Source organism: Macaca mulatta, chromosome 1, assembly GCF_049350105.2.
Source record: "Macaca mulatta isolate MMU2019108-1 chromosome 1, T2T-MMU8v2.0, whole genome shotgun sequence".
In the NCBI taxonomy this organism is placed as follows: Eukaryota; Metazoa; Chordata; class Mammalia; order Primates; family Cercopithecidae; genus Macaca; species Macaca mulatta.
Genome location: NC_133406.1, coordinates 238,144,544 through 238,171,770, shown reverse-complemented (window position 1 = coordinate 238,171,770; position 27,227 = coordinate 238,144,544). Strand labels below are relative to the sequence as shown.

Here is a 27,227-nt window from a genome sequence, read left to right as displayed (position 1 = left end):
TGCAGGAGGGGAGCTGAGGCCAGGGCCACAGGCAGGCTAGCAGGCCCTGCGTGGGGGTGTGCAGGGGCTCACCAGCCTGGGCTGGGCCCTGGTGTCCTTGTCCTGGCTCTGTCCTCCCAGGCCTCTGTGCATCCCCCACCTCCTCCTGGGATCCTGTCTGGGCCAGGCTCTGGCCAAACCTCTGCAGTGGGTGCGTCCCCTAGCACAGATGGACTCTCCAACCCTGGGGTCAAGCCCTGTGGATGTCAGGCCGGGCAGTCACACACCCAGGTGCCCAGAGTGGCCAGGCCACTGCTGCCATCCACCACCAGTGAGGGGGGCCAGGATGGTAGCAAGAGCTGGAGGGGCTGAGGAGTGCCAGGGAAGGCCCGAGATGCAGGCTGGGAGGGCTTCCCCATCAGAGAGCAGGGCCTGAGGAGAGGGCCGGAAAGTGGTAAGGGCCGATGGGATCCTGGGGGCTGGGCCTCTGCCCTGGGGACCCACAGGAGGGAGAAGCTGGAGCCAGGTGGACAGTCAACCTCAGGACAGGACAGGAGCCCCCTTGGTGGCCGCTGCACGAGGCTGGGCCTCAGGCTCCACGCAGACTCCAAGGGTAGGCCATGAAGAGACACCACCGTGGGGTCCAGAAATGGTCACTGGGCACCTCTGGGCAGGCCGGGTCTCCATGGGGGAGGGGTCTTAGCCTCTGCAGGTTCCAGACCACCAAGCAAAGCTGTCTGGAAGGTGGTCCATGCCACCCCACCTCCTTGGCCTAGGACAGCCTATGCTTGGAGGTCTCAGTGAAGCTCCCAGATCTAGGGGACCCTAGTCGGGGGGTGGTGGGGGCAAGGTAGCAGCTCAGCCTCCTCAGGGCCTGCCCAGCAGCTCAGCACCAGGAACAGTTCCCACCACATGAAATCAAAGCCGGTGGCCTGCAGCCAGCCCACCTCAGCAGGGCCTCCGCAAGCTCCGCGCCCTCCTGTCCTCTCTACGAGGCTGTGTGGTCTCAATCCCACACCTGGGCTGAGACGGGAGGGACCCCCAGGCGCCTTGGAGCTCCCAGGGGCAAGGACCAGCAGGCCTCCCTGCTGCCAGCTCCCCTCAGCCATGCCCACCCTAGCCACAGAACAGGGCCCCGGGGAGTCTGGTCCCAAGGCCATAGCAACAAAACCCACACGGTCCGCACAGTTCCTAGCAGGGGCCGCGTCAGCGCCCGGCTGCCTGAGAACCCCTGAGGGCGATCGATGCCGAGGGCTCCTTTCCCAGGCACTTGAGTCAGGAGTGCTGCTCAGCACCCACACGTCCTGCAGGCGCAGCGGGAGGGCACCAGAGGGACGAGGGCGGCTCTTCTGGCCCGGTGGGAGCAGTGAGAGACACAGGGGCCCGGGTCTGTGGGGCAGCTGGCGCTCGGTGCCCACGAGGTCTAGAAGCGGCGCAGGGAAGGGCTCCCGCTCTGGGCTCCCCACACGGGAAGAGTCGGGAGAGCCTCCTGCTCCAAAACAAAACAGCGCAGGCAGCTCCGGCCTCTTTTAAAAACTCTATTTGGTGCATGCCCACGGCGCTGCGTCCCGTCAGACATACCTGGATAGATCTCTCTATTTATACATATATATAAAAGGTTCTTTAGCAGTTAAATAGATTCCAACACGAATGTCTCCCAGGAGAAAGCTGCGTCTCGCCTCTCGGCCACACGCATCTGTGCGGGCTGGGGCGTACGTGCCGTGTCACGGTAGTGCGATATAAATATGTTGATTTGAACGTAGTCTCCCTGTGGTGGCAAAAACACATTCCTGACAAGTGACAAGCGGAACCATCCGGCGGCCGCGGTGCCTCACTCGGCCGGGACCTCATACTTGAAGATGACACTGAAGAGCCGGCCGCCCAGCCGCTCGGCCAGCCACGCGTTCTTGATGACGGCCAGCTTGAGGCTCTCACAGCACAGGGCCGCGTGGTAGTTGGTGTGGACAGCACGGCCCATGCCCTCGATGACCACCAGGTCCGCGCCACGCTCCCGCACCAGTGCGGCCAGCCCCTTATCCAGGCGGCTTTGGGGAGGAAGAGAGAGAGACTGGACGAGCGGACCCCAGACCCCACCTCCCATACAGGGCAGCGACCAACGTGAAGGCCGAAACCCCCACCCCTCAATCCCTGATGTGGGGGCCTCCAAACCCAGCCTCCGCCTGGGGCCTCCTCAGAGCGGCAGCTCCCGCAGCGCCAGAGCAGCTGCAGCCGGGAAACTGCCCGAGATCTCCCTCGAACTCTAGGGGCTGATTCCTTGTCACCTTCACGCCCTCCCTGTTGGTGAGGTGGGACTGGAGCACAGATGAAGCCCGCACTGGAGAATCCCACCAAGCAGAGAAGACCAGTGGCCCCAGCACTCAGAACCCGCTCATTTAAAGGGTTCCTTTCTCTGCAATCAGCAGGACAGAGAGCACCACATACAATCGACTAAGGGCCTCCAGAACCACAGAAGCAGAGCCTGCTGTCTCTGCGGGACGCAGAGGTGACGGACACCGGGCAGCTGCCCAGGTCGCCCTCAGCCTCAGCTGAGTGGCCACAGGGACATCAGCCCCTCCTGCCCCAAGTCCCCCAACCCAGCCCAGGTGTAGCCACCTCAGACCCTGAATCCATTCACTCTCCCCAGACCACCTTGGGGGATGGCGTCTCTGTCGCCTCCCGAGGGCAGTCCGGGCCTGGGGTCAGGAGAGGCCGTAGGGGCAGTCCTGAGGTCGGTGTCCCGCATGTGCCTGGGTGCAGGTGCACGGCGCAGAGGGCAGGGAGCCCAGGAGGGAGAGAGCAGGTGCACGGCACAGAGGGCAGGGAGCCCAGGAGGGAGAGAGCAGGTGCACGGCGCAGAGGGCAGGGAGCCCAGGAGGGAGAGAGCAGGTGCAGGCTGCGGGGTTACCAGGGAGCCCAGGAGGGAGAGAGCAGGTGCACGGCACAGAGGGCAGGGAGCCCAGGAGGGAGAGAGCAGGTGCAGGCTGCGGGGTTACCAGGGAGCCCAGGAGGGAGAGAGCAGGTGCAGGCTGCGGGGTTACCAGGGAGCCCAGGAGGGAGAGAGCAGGTGCAGGCTGCGGGGTTACCAGGGAGCCCAGGAGGGAGAGAGCAGGTGCACGGCGCAGAGGGCAGGGAGCCCAGGAGGGAGAGAGCAGGTGCAGGCTGCGGGGTTACCAGGGAGCCCAGGAGGGAGAGAGCAGGTGCACGGCGCAGAGGGCAGGGAGCCCAGGAGGGAGAGAGCAGGTGCAGGCTGCGGGGTTACCAGGGAGCCCAGGAGGGAGAGAGCAGGTGCAGGCTGCGGGGTTACCTGAGGTCGAGGCACGGGGAGCTGGAGCCTGTCTGCACCAGCAGCAGCCTCTCCTCCCGGAGTGCGGAGCTGCCAGACACAAGGTGGTCAGCGCCCCCAGCAGGGTGGCCCCCGGGAGCTCCCAGTTCAGTGACAATCCTCGTGGCCCACTCTGCCCAGCGGGTGCCCCTCCCCGTCAAGGCCCCCACAGCACCATCCGCCAACACTCACTGCACGACAGGGTCCATGCCCGCGATGCGCTCTGCCACGATGAGAGACTCGCCGTGGGTCACGTCGTTCAGGGCGGGGCCTGAGTTGCACGCCAGGATGACCTGCAGGAGGAGGGCCCAGGCTCTTTAGGAACCTGTGCCGGCCCAGCATGGTGCCTGTGTGCACCCCAGCCTTCGAGTGGCTGGCCTGGGTGAGGGTGCTGTGCTCTGCGGGCCTGGCCAGCCACCCGCTGCTGAGGAGCAGGGACCTTGCCTGACCTTGCCACTCTGTGGCCCCTGGGAGGGAGCCAAGCCGAGGGGCAGAACCGAGTTCACAGCCTGCCCTTGGGACCTGCCTGTCTCCAATTGGCATGAAGTCACAGTCCCAAAGCCTCCTTGCTGGGCGCACGCTTCCAGGAGCCTGGCCTCAGCCCTGGGCTTCAGCACATGGACCCTCGGCCTGAGCCCGGGGGGCTGGGAGCCTCCACCCCAGCATATGAGGGCTCTGGGCCGCCTCCCACACGCTGCCACCTGCACCTACCTGCTGCGTCTGCAGGAGCCCGACCACCGCCAGAGGCCCAGGGTGGCGCCAACCCCACCAAGAGCAGAGAAGCCCAGGGGAAGGGCCCCACCCACCACCTCGCCACTCACCTCAGTCCCTCTAAGGAGTAGCTCCCTGACAAAGGGGAAGACTCCCAAAATGATGTCTATTCCACTGTTATCTGCGAAAATTAAGGCACATTTATGAGGGGGCCCCTGTAAGACAAAACCAGGACGTTCAGTTGGGAACAGGTGCATCCAAGCAAGTCAGACCCCACCCCTGCCGCCCGCCCCGCTGCCCTGCAGGGGCCGAGACTGGGGGCTTCAGGGCCCCAGAGGCACCGGGGATGGATCAGCCTGCAGGGGCCGAGACCGGGGGCTTCAGGGCCCCAGAGGCACCAGGGATGGATCAGCCTGCAGGGGCCAGTGACTGTCTCTTCTGGCAAGGCTTTGTGCCTAGAGCAGGTGACCTAAGAAGTGGTCATGACAGGAGGGCAAGTGTGGAGCAGGGGACGCTGAGGCCTCGGCCTGCAGGACTGTGAGACTCTAACAGGAGGGGAGGGCCTCCGGAGGCAGCCCATGCCTACCTCCCTCCAGTGACCACCCGCCCCCCGGGCCCCACGCTGTGTCCCCAGGGGCAGAGGCGGGAAGCCCCTCCACATACCTTTAACCTCTGAAGCCACTCGCTATAGGAATCCACGAGCCACGGTCTTTCTGAGAGAGAGGGAGGGACACCCGGTCAGCTCGGCGCGCCAGGCCAGGGGTTAGGAGACGCATCTTCAGGGGTTCGTCTCTCCAGGAAGCAAGTTCTCCCCGCCCCCGAGCCTGGCTGACAGAGCCTCGAACAGGGGAGGTGCCTGGACCCTGACCGCAACTGCTTTCGCTGTTGCAGAGAACGCTCAGGCACGGCCCCAGCTCAAGACGCAGGTTACTTGGCCATCCGTACCTTGTAACTTCCTCTTTGCTTCTTCAAACCCAAAGTAGGGGTCGGATTCAAGGACACTGCATGCAGGAGGAGAAAAGAAAGTCAAGAAAAAACAGAACGAAAACCTTCGGCCAGAGTGCTCAATGTGAAGACCCCAAATCCCTCCCAGGCGGGACGGAGGCAGCTGCTCAATGTGAAGACCCCAATCGCTCCCAGGCAGAACAGATGCAGCATTCTTGATACGCGGTGATCAGCAGAAGGCTCAGGGGACCACCGAGCAAAGGTCTGAGAGAGCGCAGGCTGTTTCTTAAGGTGGACTCAGAGCCATGGGACCAGGGAAGCCCATCGGTGACTGGCAGCTGCAGTACGTCCCCGTGCTCGGCGCCCACGCGGGCGGTGTGGGAGACCCCGGCCACAAGGCCAAGCCCATGGGTCAGGACCCTCCTTCAACGCTCCCGACAGGCTGCGGGAGGGACCTGTGTCCCAGAAGGGCAGCCACGGTTGGGGGCAGCATTCTTGTCTATGTCTGGAGACACGAGTGGAACCCAGGGAGGGCCGGGAACCCAGGCATCTCCCTCCAGCCCCACATGTAAAACAAGCAGGGACCACAAGACATGGTGCGGCCGCCTGGGGAGGCTCAGAGACCGGAAGCAGCTTCTTCAGGAGTGAAGGTAAATTACCGTGGGAATGGTTCATTTCCAAGATTCAGAGCCCCGAGCTTTAGACACCTGCCTGTCCCACAGGCCAGTCTAGGGAACTCCTTTGCAAAGCCCCTTTGATCATCACATCAGAAATGTTTAATTCCTACCACATGTAGGAAACATGAATTTGGATTCTGACAATAGAAAATGTCAGAGGGGCAGAGCAAGATGGCCAAATAGGAACAGCTCCAGTCTCCAACTCCCAGCGCGAGCGACACAGAAGACCGGTGATTTCTGCATTTTCAACTGAGGTACTGGGTTCATCTCACTGGGGAGTGCCGGACGATCGGTGCTGGTCAGCTGCTGCAGCCCGACCAGCGAGAGCTGAAGCAGGGCGAGGCATTGCCTCACCTGGGAAGCGCAAGGGGGAAGGGAATCCCTTTTCCTAGCCAGGGGAACTGAGACACACAACACCTGGAAAATCGGGTAACTCCCACCCCAATACTGCGCTTTAAGCAAACAGGCACACCAGGAGATCATATCCCACACCTGGCCGGGAGGGTCCCACACCCACGGAGCCTCCCTCATTGCTAGCACAGCAGTCCGTGATCTACCGGCAAGGCAGCAGCGAGGCTGGGGGAGGGGCGCCCGCCATTGCTGAGGCTTAAGTAGGTAAACAAAGCTGCTGGGAAGCTCGAACTGGGTGGAGCTCACAGCAGCTCAAGGAAACCTGCCTGTCTCTGTAGACTCCACCTCTGGGGACAGGGCAATAACAAACACAGCCGAAACCTCTGCAGACGCAAACGACTCTGTCTGACAGCTTTGAAGAGAGCAGTGGATCTCCCAACACGGAGGTTGAGATCTGAGAAGGGACAGACTCCCTGCTCAAGTGGGTCCCTGACCCCTGAGTAGCCTAACTGGGAGACATCCCCCACTGGGGCAGTCTGACACCCCACACCTCACAGGGTGGAGTACACCCCTGAGAGGAAGCTTCCAAAGCAAGAATCAGACAGGTACACTCGCTGTTCAGAAATATTCTATCTTCTGCTGCCTCTGCTGCTGATACCCAGGCAAACAGGGTCTGGAGTGGACCTCAAGCAATCTCCAACAGACCTACAGCTGAGGGTCCTGACTGTTAGAAGGAAAACTATCAAACAGGAAGGACACCTACACCAAAACCCCATCAGTACATCACCATCATCAAAGACCAGAGGCAGATAAAACCACAAAGATGGGGAAAAAGCAGGGCAGAAAAGCTGGAAATTCAAAAAATAAGAGCGCATCTCCCCCGGCAAAGGAGCGCAGCTCATCGCCAGCAACGGATCAAAGCTGGACGGAGAATGACTTTGACGAGATGAGAGAAGAAGGCTTCAGTCCATCAAATTTCTCAGAGCTAAAGGAGGAATTACGTACCCAGCGCAAAGAAACTAAAAATCTTGAAAAAAAAGTGGAAGAATTGATGGCTAGAGTAATTAATGCAGAGAAGGTCATAAACGAAATGAAAGAGATGAAAACCATGACACGAGAAATACGTGACAAATGCACAAGCTTCAGTAACCGACTCGATCAACTGGAAGAAAGAGTATCTGCGATTGAGGATCAAATGAATGAAATGAAGCGAGAAGAGAAACCAAAAGAAAAAAGAACAAAAAGAAATGAACAAAGCCTGCAAGAAGTATGGGATTATGTAAAAAGACCAAATCTACGTCTGATTGGGGTGCCTGAAAGTGAGGGGGAAAATGGAACCAAGTTGGAAAACACTCTTCAGGATATCATCCAGGAGAACTTCCCCAACCTAGTAGGGCAGGCCAACATTCAAATCCAGGAAACACAGAGAACGCCACAAAGATACTCCTCGAGAAGAGCAACTCCAAGACACATAATTGCCAGATTCACCAAAGTTGAAATGAAGGAAAAAATCTTAAGGGCAGCCAGAGAGAAAGGTCGGGTTACCCACAAAGGGAAGCCCATCAGACTAACAGCAGATCTCTCGGCAGAAACTCTCCAAGCCAGAAGAGAGTGGGGGCCAATATTCAACATTCTTAAAGAAAAGAATTTTCAACCCAGAATTTCATATCCAGCCAAACTAAGTTTCATAAGTGAAGGAGAAATAAAATCCTTTTTTTTTTTTTTTTTTTTTTGAGATGGAGTCTCGCTCTGTCACCCAGGCTGGAGTGCAGTGGCCGGATCTCAGCTCACTGCAAGCTCCGCCTCCTGGGTTCACACCATTCTCCTGCCTCAGCCTCCCGAGTAGCTGGGACTACAGGTGCCCGTAATTTTTGTATTTTTATTAGAGATGGGGTTTCACCATGTTGGTCAGGCTGGTCTGGAACTCCTGACCTCATAATCCGCCCACCTCAGCCTCCCAAAGTGCTGGGATTACAGGCGTGAGCCACCGCGCCCGGCTTAAAATCCTTTACAGATAAGCAAATGCTTAGAGATTTTGTCACCACTAGGCCTGCCTTACAAGAGACCCTGAAGGAAGCACTAAACATGGAAAGGAACAACCGGTACCAGCCATTGCAAAAACATGCCAAAATGTAAAGACCATCGAGGCTAGGAAGAAACTGCATCAACTAACGAGCAAAATAACCAGTTAATATCATAATGGCAGGATCAAGTTCACACATAACAATCTTAACCTTAAATGTAAATGGACTAAATGCTCCAATTAAAAGACACAGACTGGCAAACTGGATAAAGAGTCAAGACCCATCAGTCTGCTGTATTCAGGAGACCCATCTCACACGCAGAGACATACATAGGCTCAAAATAAAGGGATGGAGGAAGATTTACCAAGCAAATGGAGAACAAAAAAAAGCGGGGGTTGCAATACTAGTCTCTGATAAAACAGACTTTAAACCATCAAAGATCAAAAGAGACAAAGAAGGCCATTACATAATGGTAAAGGGATCAATTCAACAGGAAGAGCTAACTATCCTAAATATATATGCACCCAATACAGGAGCACCCAGATTCATAAAGCAAGTCCTTAGAGACTTACAAAGAGACTTAGACTCCCATACAATAATAATGGGAGACTTCAACACTCCACTGTCAACATTAGACAGATCAACGAGACAGAAAGTTAACAAGGATATCCAGGAATTGAACTCATCTCTGCAGCAAGCAGACCTAATAGACATCTATAGAACTCTCCACCCCAAATCAACAGAATATACATTCTTCTCAGCACCACATCGTACTTACTCCAAAATCGACCACGTAATTGGAAGTAAAGCACTCCTCAGCAAATGTACAAGAACAGAAATTATAACAAACTGTCTCTCAGACCACAGTGCAATCAAACTAGAACTCAGGACTAAGAAACTCAATCAAAACCGCTCAACTACATGGAAACTGAACAACCTGCTCCTGAATGACTACTGGGATCATAACGAAATGAAGGCAGAAATAAAGATGTTCTTTGAAACCAATGAGAACAAAGATACAACATACCAGAATCTCTGGGACACATTTAAAGCAGTGTGTAGAGGGAAATTTATAGCACTAAATGCCCACAAGAGAAAGCAGGAAAGATCTAAAATTGACACTCTAACATCACAATTAAAAGAACTAGAGAAGCAAGAGCAAACACATTCAAAAGCTAGCAGAAGGCTAGAAATAACTAACATCAGAGCAGAACTGAAGGAGATAGAGACACAAAAAACTCTCCAAAAAAATCAATGAATCCAGGAGTTGGTTTTTTGAAAAGATCAACAAAATTGACAGACCACTAGCAAGAATAATAAAGAAGAAAAGAGAGAAGAATCAAATCGACGCAATTAAAAATGATAAAGGGATATCACCACCGACCCCACAGAAATACAAACTACCATCAGAGAATACTATAAACACCTCTACGCAAATAAACTGGAAAATCTAGAAGAAATGGATAATTTCCTGGACAATTACACTCTTCCAAGACTAAACCAGGAAGAAGCTGAATCCCTGAATAGACCAATAGCAGGCTCTGAAATTGAGGCAATAATTAATAGCCTACCAACCAAAAAAAGTCCAGGACCAGATGGATTCACAGCTGAATTCTACCAGAGGTACAAGGAGGAGTTGGTACCATTCCTTCTGAAACTATTCCAATCAATAGAAAAAGAGGGAATCCTCCCTAACTCATTTTATGAGGCCAACATCATCCTGATACCAAAGCCTGGCAGAGACACAACAAAAAAAGAGAATTTTAGACCAATATCCCTGATGAACATCGATGCAAAAATCCTCAATAAAATACTGGCAAACCGGATTCAGCAACACATCAAAAAGCTTATCCACCATGATCAAGTGGGCTTCATCCCTGGGATGCAAGGCTGGTTCAACATTCGCAAATCAATAAACATAATCCAGCATATAAACAGAACCAAAGACAAGAACCACATGATTATCTCAATAGATGCAGAAAAGGCTTTTGACAAAATTCAACAGCCCTTCATGCTAAAAACGCTCAATAAATTCGGTATTGATGGAACGTACCTCAAAATAATAACAGCTATTTATGACAAACCCACAGCCAATATCATACTGAATGGGCAAAAACTGGAAAAATTCCCTTTGAAAACTGGCACAAGACAGGGATGCCCTCTCTCACCACTCCTATTCAACATAGTGTTGGAAGTTCTGGCTAGGGCAATTAGGCAAGAGAAAGAAATCAAGGGTATTCAGTTAGGAAAAGAAGAAGTCAAACTGTCCCTGTTTGCAGATGACATGATTGTATATTTAGAAAACCCCATTGTCTCAGCCCTAAATCTCCTTAAGCTGATAAGCAACTTCAGCAAAGTCTCAGGATACAAAATTAATGTGCAAAAATCACAAGCATTCTTATACACCAGTAACAGACAAACAGAGAGCCAAATCAGGAATGAACTTCCATTCACAATTGCTTCAAAGAGAATAAAATACCTATGAATCCAACTTACAAGGGATGTAAAGGACCTCTTCAAGGAGAACTACAAACCACTGCTCAGTGAAATAAAAGAGGACACAAACAAATGGAAGAACATACCATGCTCATGGATAGGAAGAATCAATATCGTGAAAATGGCCATACTGCCCAAGGTAATTTATAGATTCAATGCCATCCCCATCAAGCTACCAATGAGTTTCTTCACAGAATTGAAAAAAACTGCTTTAAAGTTCATATGGAACCAAAAAAGAGCCCGCATCTCCAAGACAATCCTAAGTCAAAAGAACAAAGCTGGAGGCATCACGCTACCTGACTTCAAACTATACTACAAGGCTACAGTAACCAAAACAGCATGGTACTGGTACCAAAACAGAGATATAGACCAATGGAACAGAACAGAGTCCTCAGAAATAATACCACACATCTACAGCCATCTGATCTTTGACAAACCTGAGAGAAACAAGAAATGGGGAAAGGATTCCCTATTTAATAAATGGTGCTGGGAAAATTGGCTAGCCATAAGTAGAAAGCTGAAACTGGATCCTTTCCTTACTCCTTATACGAAAATTAATTCAAGATGGATTAGAGACTTAAATGTTAGACCTAATACCATAAAAATCCTAGAGGAAAACCTAGGTAGTACCATTCAGGACATAGGCATGGGCAAAGACTTCATGTCTAAAACACCAAAAGCAACGGCAGCAAAAGCCAAAATTGACAAATGGGATCTCATTAAATTAAAGAGCTTCTGCACAGCAAAAGAAACTACCATCAGAGTGAACAGGCAACCTACAGAATGGGAGAAAATTTTTGCAATCTACTCATCTGACAAAGGGCTAATATCCAGAACCTACAAAGAACTCAAACAAATTTACAAGAAAAAAACAAACAACCCCATCAAAAAGTGGGCAAAGGATATGAACAGACATTTCTCAAAAGAAGACATTCATACAGCCAACAGACACATGAAAAAATGCTCATCATCACTGGCCATCAGAGAAATGCAAATCAAAACCACAATGAGATACCATCTCACACCAGTTAGAATGGCGATCATTAAAAAGTCAGGAAACAACAGGTGCTGGAGAGGATGTGGAGAAATAGGAACACTTTTACACTGTTGGTGGGATTGTAAACTAGTTCAACCATTATGGAAAACAGTATGGCGATTCCTCAAGGATCTAGAACTAGATGTACCATATGACCCAGCCATCCCATTACTGGGTATATGCCCAAAGGATTATAAATTATGCTGCTATAAAGACACATGCACACGTATGTTTATTGCAGCACTATTCACAATAGCAAAGACTTGGAATCAACCCAAATGTCCATCAGTGACAGATTGGATTAAGAAAATGTGGCACATAGGCCGGGAGCGGTGGCTCAAGCCTGTAATCCCAGCACTTTGGGAGGCCGAGACGGGCGGATCACGAGGTCAGGAGATCGAGACCATCCTGGTTAACACGGTGAAACCCCGTCTCTACTAAAAAATACAAAAAACTAGCCGGCCGAGGTGGCAGACGCCTGTAGTCCCAGCTACTCGGGAGGCGGAGGCAGGAGAATGGCGTGAACCCGGGAGGCGGAGCTTGCAGTGAGCTGAGATCCGGCCACTGCACTCCAGCCTGGGTGACAGCGCAAGACTCCGTCACAAAAAAAAAAAAAAAAAAGAAAATGTGGCACATATACACCATGGAATACTATGCAGCCATCAAAAAGGATGAGTTTGCGTCCTTTGTAGGGACATGGATGCAGCTGGAAACCATCATTCTTAGCAAACTATCACAAGAACAGAAAACCAAACACCGCATGTTCTCACTCATAGGTGGGAACTGAACAATGAGATCACTTGGACTCGGGAAGGGGAACATCACACACAGGGGCCTATCATGGGGAGGGGGGAGGGGGGAGGGATTGCATTGGGAGTTATACCTGATGTAAATGACGAGTTGATGGGTGCAGCACACCAACATGGCACAAGTATACATATGTAACAAACCTGCACGTTATGCACATGTACCCTACAACTTAAAGTACAATAATAATAAATAAATTTAAAAAAAATAAAATAAAAAAAAAATAAAAACATCAAAAAAAAAAAAAAAAAAAAAAAAGAAAACGTCAGCCCCGTATCTCGGGAGCCGCAGCCCTAGGCCTCCTCAGCATCTGTGCTTAAGGAAGGGGCACCCTCAGAGCCTGAGGGGACAGACAAGGGCGCTGGGCCCTGCACAGCCCCTGGGGCTGCTGCCATGTGCACTCCCTGGGCCCCAAAGCCCCGAGCCACCAAGCCACCAAGTGCTACACAACCCCTGAGGGACCCGCTCCACCTCCTTGCACGCAAGCCTGGGGCAGGACAGGGACCCGAAGGCTGCAGAGCCCGCCCCGAGCCCGCAGACACTTACTCAGACACGGCTTTGGCCCCCCAGTCGAAGACGTTCCCCGCCAGGAGGCCTTTCACCAGCGCCAGCTGCCGCTCCTCCCAGCCCAGCGTGTCCAGGGAGCGCACGACCCCGGGGAAGCACCTCAGTGCCACGCCATTCTCCCGCTGCTTCACCTGCGGAAAATGCCAGACGCCAGGCCTGAGCGGAGACATGGCCTCAGCCTACAGGGCTGCTCCTGGCTTTCCGCCAGGCCGCGTCTCCACAGGCCCTCGGCAGAGCACCATCCCGGACACCCGCCAGGCCCAGCCTGTTCCACACCACACCCCTCAGGAGCACAGACTCAGGCCCAACCGGAAGCCCACCAGGCACAAGCCTATCGGCCCCGGGACAGCGGCCAGCGCGCAGCTGCACAGGGCTCTGAAGAGAGGCCCAGGACAGCTTCAGCCCCCACGTGACAGCAGTGGGTGAAGGGGAGGACACGGGTGGAGGACAAGGCCCCCACGGGTACCCACAGCCCTGGCCCCAAAACCCTCAACACCCAGACTTTCCCTGTCACGAGGCTCGGTGTGTGAGGGGAGGGGAGGCGTGGCGCGGGCCATTCCCAGAAGGGGAGGGAGAAGTCCGTGCCTCTGCTGCTGCTGCTGCCTCCTGGCAGAAGGGGCCAAGGAGGGCTCTGGCCGCCGGACCTGGGGAAGCAAGATGGATGCCCAGAAAGGCCCATCTCAGAAGGCTCCCATGGCCCTGCACATTGCCGGGGTAAAAGGTCTCTGGTCACTGCCCAGCCTCCTAGGAGGCAGCGAGGGTGCCCCAGGAGAGGCAGGCAGTCCCCAACCACAATCGCCCACCCTCGCAGAAGCTGGGAGGCCCTCGGCTCCTGCAGACAAGCAGCCTGTGTCTCTCAGGAACACATGTCCACACGGGGCTCACACGCCTCTTCTCCAGTCACAGTGGTCCCCACCCCTAACTGGCGCCAGCATCTGTGGGGGTAACACAGCTCCTCAGCAGACGCTGCCAACAGAGGCCCTGGCTAGTGTGGTGCCAGTGCCGGAGGTGGGGCTGCTACCAAACCTGCATGGCCTCAGAGAGGACAGGACGCCCCAAGTCAGCGGGAGAGAGACAGGACCCACGGCGCCAGCGGGACGGGGACAGGAGTGAGCGGAAGGCCAGGGCACACTGCACTCACTTTGGAGTAGGGGTCTGGGAAGTTGAACTCGTTCAGACAGTGCTCCCTGGTGTCCAGCAGGCTGCGCACGGTCAGGGTCCCATAGGCGCTGGGGACAGACACGGCAGAGGGTGCTGAGCAGGACAGGCTGAACACCCGCCCACCTGCACATCCTGGGCTGCGCCACGGATGTCCTCGGGAGCCCGGCAGTGCAAACGCTGCTTGAGGTGGGGCCCGGGGGGACTGTGCCACCGGGGCCCACACCCACCCCCAGCCAGCTGGGGTCCAAATGCCAGCATCACAGCCACTTTCTCAGAGGTGCAGGGGCCCTCTGGGCAGAAAAGGCAGTCACACACCAGGATGCTGGGCACTTACAAGGGCTGCTGTCTCAGGGTCTGAAGCTTGTTCCAGTACTTCTGTCGGAACTTCTCCGCCCTCTCAGCTGCATCCACGGAGTCTGGCTGGCTCGCCACTGCGCGCTTCACTACCTGCCAGCGACAGGAGGGGTCAGCCAAGCATGGCCCTGCTGCTTGGGAATTCCTCATGGGACAGCCGGGGGCTCGGGGCAGAGTGGGGGCTGCCTGTTAAGCGCTGCCCAGGCCATGGTCGGGGACAGCTACAGGGGGCCTGAGGCAGGGTGGGGGCTGGCCGTGGGGGGCTGCCCAGGGCCGGGTTGGGGCGGCTAAAGGGGGCCTAGAGCAGGGTGGGAGCCAGCTGTCGGGGGCTGCTTGAGGCAGGGTAGGAGGTAGCTGTGGGGGGCTGCCCAGGGCAGGGTTAGGGCCTGCTGTGGGGGACTTGGGGCAGGGTGGGGGCTGCCCAGGCTGTGGTCAGGGCAGCTCCTACTGGAACAGGAAAGGCTGACGGTGACAGTTCACAGTCCCCTGAGGCTTCCCTTTGGCATTCGCCCCTCCCAGCTGCCCTGGGAGGCAGGAGCAGGAGTGACCCTGGCTCCTCACCACTCAGGAAACCCGAGGCTGAGACCCATGTCCTGGGACTCGAGCCCCACCCTGTGCCGGGGACACAGGGCTCTGGAAACCCGAGGCTGAGACCCATGTCCTTGGACTCAAGCCCCACCCTGTGCCGGGGCCACGGGGCTCTGGATGCCCAGAGCTCACTCCGGGCCCCGGCAGGGCTGGGACTCTTCCCTCAGGACAAACCGTGGCAGCACCCGGCCTCTGCGAGGGCTTCATGACGAATGCATGTTGCTACTGGGGCTCCCCGGCCCTGAGCTGAGCTCCCGAGGGGCAGCGTGGCCCCGGGCCTGGCATGTGCTCCACTGGACCACCCCGGCCTTGGAGGTGGGACGCAGGAGCCCCCAGGTGGCCTCACCGGAGCTTGTTGGGGCTGAGCCTCACCCCACCCTCAGAGTCAGGGTCCCACAGGGCCTCCTGCACCTCAGGTGGAGCGGAAAAGTCTACTCAATAGCTTTCTGAAGAAATGTAATAGCTGACAAAACGTGCCTCGATGACGTCACGTCCTAACTGACCCACCAAGTGACCAAGAGCGGTATTTTTGCCTGAGAAACAGAAACCACCCCCCTCACACTCAGATGGAGATCAAGGGGTTTCTGGAAAACACTGCCCTGTCCCACTTCGCCACCTTGTCTTTGCCCCCGGGAGCCTTGGAAGGTTAGCCCGGCCGCGGCCTCGGAATCCTCTAGTCGGCACCCAGAGCCCTCACCCCGTCCAGGGCCTCCTCGAAGCAGGTGAGCCAGTATTTTCGGGCCAGAGCGTCGTCGGTGAGGTCCACCGTGTCGGGCACATAGGAGGGCGGGTCCAGGAGGAGCGGCAGGTTGACCAGTGGCCTCTCCAGCCGGTCCATTTCCAGCAAGTCAAACTGGAAGACAGGCAGTGGCAGGGTGGAAACGTCACCACAGTTCAGAACCACCTAAGCCACACTCAGAATCTTCCACTCTAATAAAGGAGGAGATGTAACGCCTTCTTCTGCCATGCCTCTGGGCCACAGAGAAGATCCCCACGGAGCCCTCTCAGCTGCCCAGCAGCCTGAGCCGGATACCTTGACTCACCCCCTGGTTTGACACTGAGGTCGCGTCTGCTCACCACACGCCTCCTGCCCCCATCACCTCCCTGCTGCAGCCATCCCTCCCCAATCACTGCTGCAGTCACCCTACCATCACCCCTCCCCCACCATCCCTCTCCCCATCACCACCTCCCTGCAATCACCCCTCCCTGTCACCCCTACAGTTTCACCTCCTCCCCGTCACCCCTGCAGTCACGCTGTTCCCACCTCTGGTCCTCCAGGTGGCCATGTCTGCACACAGAGGTTTGGGTGCTGTCCTCACTAAGCGCTGGGCAGTGTTCCACCCCGTGCCAGGCAGGCAGCCCCCACGCCCCACACGCACCTTCCTTTCTCCATGAAGGGCTATGGCAAGGCCAGGCCACTATGTGCCCAGGGCACCCCGGAGCCACCTGTACCCAGCACAGGCGTGCTCATGGGCCCTGCTGGCTCCTTCTACCTTATTCCGGGAGGAACTGAACTGAGCTGAGCCAACACACACACCAGTACTCAGTTCCCTGCACGCTAACTGCAGCAGCCGCTGCTCTGGGACCAGAGGGGCTGTGGGGGGAACTGTGCAGCTGGCCGCCTCTTCCCACCCTCCGGTGACTACCCCACAGGTCACATGCCAGCCCTCTGCCCTTCTCCACCAAGGCACCCCTGCCGGCAACTGCTGGGGCTGGAGAAGCAGCCTCCGGGTGGGCAGGGACCTCCAGGCAAGGAACTCCACAGCAAGGGGGATGCCTTCCGGGTGGGAAGCCCACGCCGGGCAGAAGCTCCACAAGGAAAAAGCCAGTGACTTCCCAAAGCCAGCGCAGAAGGCGGCAGGAGCCCCACGTTAACTACCACGGACCACAGCCGGGACCGCCCGGTGCTGCCATGCCGGGTCGCAGGCTCCTTCTATCCTGACAAACGGGTTCAAATCTTTGCTTTGCCTTTTTGGGAGAATATAAACTCGAAAAAATGACTCCATCTCTCCGCATGTCAGTTTGATCCTCAGTAAGGTGGGGCACCTCCTGCCTGGCAGGGCTGTGCCGCTGGTGGGCACCAAACAGGTAACAAGCGTCTCCTGAACCGGGCCCCCCTAGGCGCTGTGGCCGCCCGCGCAGTCACTCCAGGTTACAGTACAGGACATTTGGCAAATTATGCACATGTGGCAGAAACAAAGGCTGGGAGACACCAAGCCCCTCTGCCCAACACCAGGGCAAAAGCCGAGAGGCTGGGCCTCTGCCAGGCCCCCAGGGCCTTGCCCCCACTCCCGGGCCTAGTATGGGCGGAGGGAAAGGCAGGCCAGGGCTGCGGCCAGTGTGGCGCATCCGTGCAGGGCCGTGGCCCAGGGGGAACCGCAGGACCCACCCAAAAGGGAGGCGCCCTCCTGAGAAGCCAGAACTCAGCCAGGCGCGGTCTTGAAAATACTGACGCGGACTTGTAAGGAGCCCCGTGTCGACAACCGACAAGCAACTTCCTGCCAACAATGCCAGTGGCCTGTCCTGAGGGGTCCGACTAGCTTTGTACGTGACCTCAGGTAACTGTTCACAGCTACAGAAGGAACGAGCCCCCCGGGGGGACACGGTCGAGGACCCTGACAGCCTGTGACACGGGGGTGGTTTCTGCCACGTGGGGCTGTGCTGGGGGCATTCCATGTGGCTGACACAGGTCCTGGTGGGGAACCCTTCCAAAGCAGCTCTAACTCGGCAGACATGGGGTGCATCTCCCAGCCCGCCAGTGCTACCCAGCTCAGGCCAGGGCAAATCCACTGTCGATCCGAGGAATGAGCCTGGACACCCCGAGGAGAGCAGACGCTAACCGACAGAGACCGTCAGCCAGAGTGCGCAGTCCTAGCGCAGGGCCCTGGGTGGCTCCCGAGGTTTCGGGTTTCAGCTCCAAAGTGGACGGGCTCCCTGGTGTGGGGGAGGCACCCCGGTGTGGGGGGGGCCCTCTGGTGGGGGGAGGTCCCCGGGTGTGGGGGAGGCCCCCGGGTGTGGGAGATGCCCCCGTCACCCCTGAACTTTAGTAATCTCTCTGCAAACAAGAAGACCGGATCACACAGACTCCGTAATTTCTGCTGAACGTTTCCAAAACACGAAAGCACCCAATGAGGGAGAGAGGAAAGCAAGCCACAGTGTCCTCCTCCCGCCCCTAGTTATACCCCAGGTCCTTGGAAGGATTCGCCATGGGTAGAGGCACCTTTCAGCCGGGACAGCCACAAGAGGCTTCTCTCAGGGACAGGAGAAGGGAGCGCGGCACAGGCCGCTCCCTCGGGGCCCGGGACGGCCAGAGCCCACTACTCACGGTGCCACTCCGTGCCCGCTGCGCTGGGCCGAGCTCTGGTGATGTGCTCATCAACCCGGAGCTGCCTGCATAGTTCTCTCCCCAGCTGTACTGGTTGGGATCTGGAAAGCAGAGAGTCAGATCACCTGTGTTAACCTTGTCCTTGATTCAAAAGCAAGAGAGTGGAGGAGGAAAGGGTATAAAAACCGATTAACTAAATTGTTAAAACGTCAGACATGCCTGCTGCTGTCACTTTCTGAGGACTCACGCTCCCCACCCCACCTCCACCCTGGGCCGCTCTGGCCCACAGCACAGGCCCAGACCACAGCTGAGGCCCAACGCTGCTCAGGGGCACCAGCACCGCAACTCACTGTCCTGCTCGGCTCCTTTCAGGAACGCTCCGATGGCTCCCAGGTAGCCTTCGTGCCTCAGAAACAGCGCTTGCACTTCCCCCTGCCATGGCCAAAGCACACGTGCTGCCGTCGGCCCCACACGACACCCGATGCCTCCGCAAACCAACTCAACACGGGTGGGCCTCGCACTGCGCAGCCCAAACCCTCCAAGAGGCATCCACGGCATACTTGCCGGTGGAATCGCGCCGGGCGCCAGAGGGTGGGCTGCTGTTCGAAGAAAGCTAAGGGTGAGATAGCTTCTCCCATGCGGCGAGTCCCTAGCCCACAAGTGTCTGCGTCGGGACGTGGGTGGGCGCGCCTCTGCAGGGGCACAGGCACCCTGACCCCAGCGCAAATCGGCGGACTCCCCCAGAACTCTCTAGAATGCTCATCACTGGTGATTTGCTCAGACTCAGGCGGCCACGGTGCCACAAAATGTAGGCTCCCCAGAACCAGCCAGAAGAGAGGGGTGCTGGGCTTCTCGGCCACCCGCCCTCCAGGCCCCCCGGCCTCTCGACCTCCCTGGGCTGCTGTGGTGTCTGACCAGCATGACTGATTTTGAAGACCCTGGGGGTCCGCGTCAGAGGCTGGGGAGGGCGGTGCGCCCGTTACCTTGGAGAAGAAGTTGATGCTGTAGGTGATGGTGCGCATGGTCACGGGGTGGCCCCGGATGAAGAAGCCTCCAAAGTACACGCGGTCCAGGCTGTGCAGCCGCGCGTGGAGACAGGCCAGCTGCCCGATGTCGTTGCTGATCATGTGCAGCAGGCTCTTGGCCATGTCTTCCTTGGAGAACTCTGGAGAAGGGAAGGAAAAGGCGCTCGCGTCCAAGCACAGCAAGTGCCTGATGTGACAGCAAGCGGGAGCGGAAGGGGAGAGAGAGCTGAGTGGGAGGGGATGGGGGAGAGAGCTGAGCGGGAGGGGAGGGGGAGAGAGCTGACTGGGGGAACCAGAGCCCCAGAGTGGGAGGCTGCGTATTATGCGTGGGAGGGGAGGGGAGAGAGAGCTGAGTGGGGGAACCAGAGCCCGAGCGCGGGAGGGGAGGGGAGAGAGAGCTGAGTGGGGGAACTGGAGCCCGAGCACCGGAGGGGAGGGGAGAGAGAGCTGAGTGGGGGAACTGGAGCCCGAGCGCCGGAGGGGAGGGGAGAGAGAGCTGAGTGGGAGAACCGGAGCCCGAGCGCCGGAGGGGAGGGGAGGGGAGAGAGAGCTGAGTGGGGGAACCGGAGCCCAAGCGCCGGAGGGGAGAGAGAGCTGAGTGGGGGAACCGGAGCCCGAGTGCCGGAGGGGAGAGAGAGCTGAGTGGGGGAACTGGAGCCCGAGCGCCGGAGGGGAGGGGAGAGAGAGCTGAGTGGGGGAACCTGAGCCCGAGCATGGGAGGGGAGAGAGAGCTGAGTGGGGGAACCGGAGCCCGAGCGCTGGAGGGGAGGGGAGAGAGAGCTGAGTGGGGGAACCGGAGCCCGAGCGTGGGAGGCTGTGTATGATGCGTGAATCATTCCTGGACGGATTAGGCTTTGTTTTCAGAGAGAAAAAAACCCGAATCGCTTTTCCTAACTCAGAGGAACTGTTTTTTCCTCCAAAACCAAGACCACGGTGTTTATTCGCCAACATTCTGAGCACTCGGCCTGCGCCATGGTGACTCGGCAGGAAGAGGTTGCAGGACCCCGACTCTCCAGGGAGCGGGTGTGGGAAAGTTAACAGTGGGGGAAGCTCCTGTCCCCAAGACCCCAAGTGTCCCCACCCCCCTTCTCTCTGGCGGCAGAGGCCAGGACCGGCACCTTGGTCGGCGGTGGCTGACTTCCCGAAGCTGCTGGCGATGAGGTTCCCGCTCAGCCCGAGTGTCTGGTGGGCACCACCGTAGACGTCCCGCACCAGCATGTCCACGTTGCTGTGCTGGCCCCTCGAGGCCAGGTGCAGGAGTTCGTCAAACTTCTGCGGGACATGGCGAGGGGGCGGGTGAGGCGCCAGGAGCGGCTGGAATCCCCACAACCCCAGAAACCAAGCCCACGGGAGGAGGCACACGTGGGCAGAGGGTGAATGGGCCCTCATCATGCGGGACCAAAGGCAGGAGGCAGCAAGGGGGACCCTCAGGCCACCCAGTCAGGAGCAGCTCTGGCTGCTGGGACACCCGTCCTTCAGGGCGCAGAGCCGAGCCGCAGAGGCCAGAGACCCGCCGAAGTGAGTCAGGACGGAGGCCCGGAAGCAGCTTTTGCACCTCCCAGCCACAGGCCTTCGGAGGACAGGAAGTGGACATCTCTGTAGACCCCGGAGGGCCTCTGGCAGCCGCCGTGTACCTTCGTTTTGGTGAGCAGAGCCCCGAGCCCCCAGAAGGTGCCGCCTCCGATGGAGCTGCCGCCGACCCACTCGAACCTGTCCTCCGTCTCCACCTGCAGCAGAGCCAGGGCAGGTGCGTGCACAGCAGGCCCTCAGCCACACAGGTCCCCCCCGCCATCCCTGCACCGCACCGTGTGCTGCGCTGGGGCGAGCCCCGCCCCCACCCCAGAACCGCCAGTGGGCGGACTCTCTCGATGGCAGAGCCTGGGGGCGCTGATGCCCCTCCCACAGCGGCTCTGAGCTCACGGCTTCACCCCCCACCCACTGGGCCCCAGTCCTGGCTCCTGCTCCTGCACACAGCTTCACAAACTGTGGCTGAACCATCCACTCATTCATTCACGAAGCCGGGTCTCACCTTCACAATGGAGACTCCAGAGCCAATATTGACAAGAAGATAGGGGAAAATGTGGGGGTGGTTGGTCTGGAACCGGAACTCAGGGTCAGAATCCTTCTGGTACACGAAGGCCTCGTGGGGGATGTTCTTGAGCACAAAGTTGCACCCCTTAATCAGGCATGTCATCACATCCTCCTTGTCGACTCTGAAAAGAAAGTGCCAACCCCTTAAAGAGTACAGGCCACAGACGGGTGCAACACGCAGGCCTGCCCGGCCCAGAGGGGCAGCCGGGCCCGTGCACGATCCGAGGCACGATCGGACGCATGAGCACCAGGGACTCGGGGCAGCCACATGTTCCTTCCTCGCCCTCGAGGTCCCCACTCACTTTAGCCGCAGCTTCTCTTCGATGAGGTCCTTGAACTTGTAGGCCCCGCCCCCGGTCGCCTGGATGACCTTGGTCTCTGTGTTGACGAGATGGTCTTTGATGAAGTCCAGGCAGGCTTCGATGTAGGTATTCTCAAACTTAATGAAGTGCAGTCGAGCAGTGATCTCTTCTTGAACTGAGATCTCGTAGGGCGGCTCGTGATCACGTTCTGTGTCCTGGAAAACAGAGTAGGGGAGGCCGCATGAGTGTGGGGCACCGTGCTGGGCTGGGCCGGGCACACCCTGCCCTAGTGGAGCTGGCCGTTCACACCAGCCTTCAACCAGGCAGGGCTCTGAGGCAGAATCCTGGGCAAGAGGGAGGAGCCCAGGACCGTGGCGACCTCAGGGCCACCCAGCAGGAGCAGAAGCCTCCCCAGCGGGAGCACGGGCGGGCACAGGTTCCTGAAAAGGGTCTTACAGGGACACGGTGGAAGGCAGGGGAGGCTGTCCGTGCTAGAAACTCCCAGGACATGGAAGCCGAGGTCTGCGGCAGCAGAGGGGTGACTGAGTGACAAGTGCCAGGTTCAAGATGACAGAGGAGTGGCTGTCCCGCCCCGGGAGGTCACGCTCACCTTTCCCGAGTGGTCGAAAGACCGCACCTTGGCGACTTTGTGCTGCACTGTTGAATAGTAGGCCAGCTTGGTTAACGACCCGCCTGCAGGGGAGACATACACCGGGCAGAATTCAGGACCAGGACAGAGCGGGGCTGGGGGTCCATCCCCCACGCTCTCTGGGTGTCTTGGAGACTAAAATCTCTGTGGATGAGGGGTTTGGGGCTACTGGAACTTAAAAACCCTGTGGGCGCAAAAGAGACGACGGGAAAATGAACGATCAAATCTATACTTTTCTTTTTCTAAATTCTGCTCCTCCTCAGCTCCCTGGCCAAACTGAGTGCAAGAGGTCCCACTTCCCCATGGCACCAAGTCCTGCAGATGAAAGGGAGAGCTGGCTTGCTTTGGGTAACCTTGGTTATCCTCATTGCTTTAAGAAAATTCAGTTTCAAGTGATCTTGCTAATGACCCAAAGCGAAAAGCTGACAAATCCAGGCGTTTTAAGAGGTACACCCTCGTTTTAAGAAGTACACCCTCAACACAAAGGAGGCTCTTTTCACAGCCCAGGGCAGTCACCCGGCCTGAGCAGCTCCCCTACCCTGGAGAGGCAAACAGTGCCGCTGGCTACCCTTGAGAGGCTCTGGGCAGAAAATGCAGGCCCAGCCCCAAAGTAGCCAGAAGAAGTCAGAGGCCACCAAGGTCTCTTTCCCCAAGGGCCAGAGTCTGTCTGTGGTTCCACAGAACCCCTGCGGCTCCCAGGATGATGCTGTGATCAAAGGTTGGAAGGGGCTTTACGCACCTGAGCCAGGTTTCAGGGAAAGGTGAAAAGATTCTCGGAGAAGACCTTTAAGGACAAATTCTTTTTTTTTTGAGACCGAGTCTGGCTCTGTCACCCAGGCTGGAGTGCAGTGGCCGGATCTCAGCTCACTGCAAGCTCCGCCTCCCAGGTTACGCCATTCTCCTGCCTCAGCCTCCCTAGTAGCTGGGACTACAGGCGCCGCCACCTCGCCCGGCTAGTTTTTTGTATTTTTTAGTAGAGACGGGGTTTCACCGTGTTAGCCAGGATGGTCTCGATCTCCTGACCTCGTGATCCGCCCGTCTCGGCCTCCCAAAGTGCTGGGATTACAGGCTTGAGCCACCGCGCCCGGCAATTCTTCTAAGTTTAAAAAAAAAAAAGGACATTTTTGAGGCTACAGTAGTATTCATAGATTTGAAGCTCCATGAATGACAAACAGAAAAAGAAACAAAATGTGTGACTTTAAGTTCACTGTGTGGTGCTACAGTGACTGAACAGAGTGCATTTTTTATGGGGCCTGAAAAAAAGAGGCAAAAATCCCGCATCATGAGAGTAAGGAGGCTAAAGCGATGTTCAAATGATTGTGTTTTGACAAAATACTATAAGGTTGAGAACAAACACTCATCGGTAAAGAGATCTGGAAACAGCCAGTGTTGTTCACGTAACAAAACCCATCGTGACCAGGCCCCACAGCAGCCGCCTCATGGCACTGCCTGCCTGGTGGTGAGTGAGGGCTCCCCGACGGCCGGCGTACAGTCCAGTGGACGCGTCACAGGATCAACCTGATCCCCTGGCCCGTGGCTTTAAGCCTCCTTGTCCCTCCCCCTGCCCCCAATCCTGGCCAGGCCTGGAGAGTCTCACTAAAATGCACCATGTTGTCGACTCACCTCGGCAAATAAATCATTTTCTAAAATGACAGATGATGCAAGAGGATGAAGATCTATTTTAAGAGACTCATCAAAAGTCACTATAAACAAACTCTCAGGTCACAGAAATCCAGTTTCAGGACCTGGGTTTTTTGTGTTAAAGACACGCCCAAACAGGATGTACTGGGGTTGGGACAGCGGTGGGGGTGGGTTGGTTTCTGCAAGATACGCATCCTCCCTCCCCGAGACCCCCTGCGCTGAGAAGCCTAGCAAAGCCAGTGTTCCCTCTTCCTACTCCCCACACCCGGGGGGAACAAAAGGGGGCCTGAGGTGCGAGGAGGGCACCCAGAGCAGGAGGTCTTTTGGAGCAGAGGGAGCCTGTGGGCGGGGATCCTTCCGGGCTGAGCTCAGGGGCCCCTTGGAATCACAACAAACCACCTGGCAAGGCAGTGACAGGCTTGCCCCCTGGGCTCTCCAGGCTGCCCGCGCTCCGCTCTGAGGCCAACAGCATCGCCTGGCTGGTGGGGAAGGGGGCTTCCCAGAGGTTTGGTCACATGTGCTCTTCACACCTGAGCCAAGGCCTTCTAGTTCTCTCTGTCCCATAGGCCCCCGTCCCTTCTTCCATTCTCTCTGGTCCTGTCTTTCCTCTTTGGGCACCAATAGAGGGCAGGACAGCCCAGCAGACACCACGGCCCTGTGGCCCCTTCCTGTCCCACATGCCCCTGAGAAACCCTCTCCACGGCCCGCAGAAACCTAAAATCAGATCAAAGCTGCAGGTGTGTTTTGAGAAACACAATGTCCCTGCTGCTTTCAAAGAGGTGAATCTGCTCAGCAGATATTAGCATCCCATTGAGGGGAAAACAGCTTGCCAAAACCCAGGGCAGGTGAGCTTTCCTGGATCGGGAAACATGGGCAAGGGAAGAGGAAATGGGAGAAGCCTGCTTTTAAACAATACTATTGACAAGCACATTGTCTTTGAGGGTTCCTGGGTTGAAGACACCCCACCCTCAGCCGTGGCCTCCCAGCAGCTGGGTCAGGAGTAACAAACAAAAGGTCTTCTCTCAGCGTCAGTCAATAGGTTCTCCTAAGAACCAGAGACACAGGACCCAGACACAGGGAGAAACTTTGAAGAGAGGAAATAAATACCAGCACTAAACAGACCTCTTAGAGTGTCCTTCTACCAAGAAACCCTCTGGGCTCAGCCCGGAGAAGAGGCTGGTGCTCCAGGGCCCTCCAGGGCTGCAACAGCCCTTCCTGGACGGTTCCAGCTCTGCGGTTTCGCTGGCCTCTGGTGGCCACACAGAACATCCACGGTGAGCCCTGTTCTCCTGGCCATTCCCCAGGTGACTTATGCAGGTCAACTGCAATTGCATTTCACAAATATTTAATCCTGACTTGTTCCCGGTAACAGAATCCCCCAGTGTAAGGGCAGCAGAACCTTTCAGGGCACACGCTCTACCGAGCCCGAAGGTCTCAGAAGGCTGGGGAGCCTCTGGCGAGGCCTGCAGTAGACGATCCCCTAAGCTGGGGCTGCAAGCTCAGCACCTGCAGTCCAATAGGCAGCCGGTTCCAAGTCCTATCAGGGTTCCCTAAAGATGCTACTCACACATCCTCATACCTGGCACCAGGCCACACCCCTAAGAAGCACTGCCTCTCATAAGCTCACTGCAAGGTGGGAGCCAGGACCTACAGCTGCTTCCATTCTCATGCCCCCACTTCCCTAGAGGACACCCTTCCCTGGCTGGGCACCTCAGAGAGATGGTGACACCAACGACCCCAAGGACATCACAGCAGCAAACACGCTGGATGCACCAGGAGCATACAGTTCAGAGGGAATGGCCTGGGTCTGAGTCCCAATTTTTCCAGGGAGGTGGGAAGCAGTCAGCGGGAGGCCCATTCATCCCAGTATTTACTGGGCGGCAAAGACAGGTCGGGTATCCTTTTGGGGGCTGGGGCTACAAGACACACCCCCGCTTTTGTGGGATTCACACATAAGCGGACTCAGCCTACAGCAGAAACGTGTGCTAAGAGGGAGAGATGTGTGAAGCGGCAGTGGCTATTCAAGGGGGTTTCTCCCGGTGAAGCTGCCCCCAGGAAGCCCTCATGTCTGAAACATGGGCAGAGTAGGAGAGTAGGGAGTGGCAGGTTCAAATCCTGGTTCTGCCACTTTCTAGCCGGACGACCCTGGGCAAATTAGTTCACCTTTTTGGGTCTTAGTATCCTCATCTAGGAAATGGGAGTAATTCGCGTTTCTCCTCTAGGGGTGTGATCTAGGAGTCAGGAGTGTGGGAAAAGGGTCTAGAACAGAGCCTGGCCAGCCGTCATTACTGAGAGCACTGCCATCAGGCAGGAGGGTCTGCAGCGGACCCTGAAGAGGCCAGGGCAGACATGCAGGCCGCCTTGAAGGCCACGGAAGGCACGAGTGGCTTTTAAACCAGAGGCACGAGTTCCCAGGACGTACGTCCACGGCCGCCTGAACTCACGCCCGGTGTCCACTCTCCAGAGAGCCGGGCCTATGCACGGACTGTCCGGCCCGCGGGCCACAGCTGCCCAGGCCTCGGGAACGCGGGGCCTTTTCGGGGCCACTCTGCCAAGGGCTTCCCGCCGAGCTCGTCCTCATCTAGACCAGAACTAAGGACCCCAATTCTCAGGCCAGCCACCGGCCAAGCGGCAGAGCCGGGGCGCCCAGCTGCCCATGCGGCCGAAGACAAAAAATTCCGTCTGCTCCAGGGCCAGGCTGGCCGCCGACCCTCCCACCTCGCGGCGGGTAACGCTGGACCCCGGCCCCCAGCCTCCCAGGACAACCGCGCGAACTACCAGGCCCGGCAGGCCCCGCTCTGGTCCCTGCGGCGCCTGCCGGGAGCTGTAGTCCGGCCGTCGCCCCGAGCCTGCGCATCGGCGCCACCGCGGACTACAAGGCCCGTGAGGCTGTGCGCGGGGTCCGCGGACTACAAGGCCCGTGAGGCTGTGCGCGAGGCCCGCGCCCCCGCCCTTCGTCCTTCCCGCCGCCCCCGCTCGCCGGCCCACCGCCGGCGCCCCGCCCGCCCCCGCCGCCCGCACCCAGCGCCCGGCCCGCGGCTACCTATGTCGATGGCGAAGCGCTTGGCGTTCTCCAGGTTGCGGAAGATCTCGTCGGGGGGCAGCGTGATGCTCTTGTCCAGGCTGTCCCCGCTGCTCCCGCTGCCGCTTGCTCCACACTCCGCCATTTTGAAAGT

At 57.2% G+C, this 27,227-nt stretch overlaps 1 protein-coding gene and 1 long non-coding RNA gene across 4 annotated transcripts; one reads left to right on the top strand and one right to left on the bottom strand.

Annotated features, from left to right (window-relative positions):
• Positions 1-1,506: 1,506 nt before the first annotated feature.
• On the bottom strand, positions 1,507-27,227 carry PANK4 (pantothenate kinase 4 (inactive)). Of its 3 annotated transcripts, none has more exons than XM_001086116.5 (19): positions 27,095-27,227; positions 22,372-22,454; positions 21,762-21,976; positions 21,398-21,581; positions 21,003-21,095; positions 20,487-20,640; positions 19,327-19,508; positions 18,694-18,775; positions 18,344-18,444; positions 15,716-15,871; positions 14,411-14,523; positions 14,057-14,144; positions 12,895-13,046; positions 4,958-5,013; positions 4,676-4,725; positions 4,123-4,227; positions 3,494-3,594; positions 3,284-3,352; positions 1,507-2,024 (listed from the first exon to the last, which is right to left on the bottom strand). In XM_001086116.5, exons 1-19 carry the CDS (start codon positions 27,216-27,218, stop codon positions 1,811-1,813), a joined length of 2,322 nt encoding a protein of 773 aa, XP_001086116.3. In that variant the 5' UTR covers positions 27,219-27,227; the 3' UTR covers positions 1,507-1,810. The 3 variants fall into 3 exon arrangements, with proteins under 3 accessions (XP_001086116.3, XP_077835450.1, XP_028696838.2); XM_077979324.1 differs by lacking the exon at positions 27,095-27,227 and adding an exon at positions 26,215-26,822 and having other exon boundaries at positions 22,372-22,594; XM_028841005.2 differs by lacking the exon at positions 4,676-4,725 and having other exon boundaries at positions 4,123-4,193.
• Positions 3,132-3,362, top strand: LOC144337164 (uncharacterized). The gene is made up of 2 exons (XR_013409868.1): positions 3,132-3,176; positions 3,220-3,362. It is a non-coding gene; the product is annotated as an uncharacterized LOC144337164 (long non-coding RNA).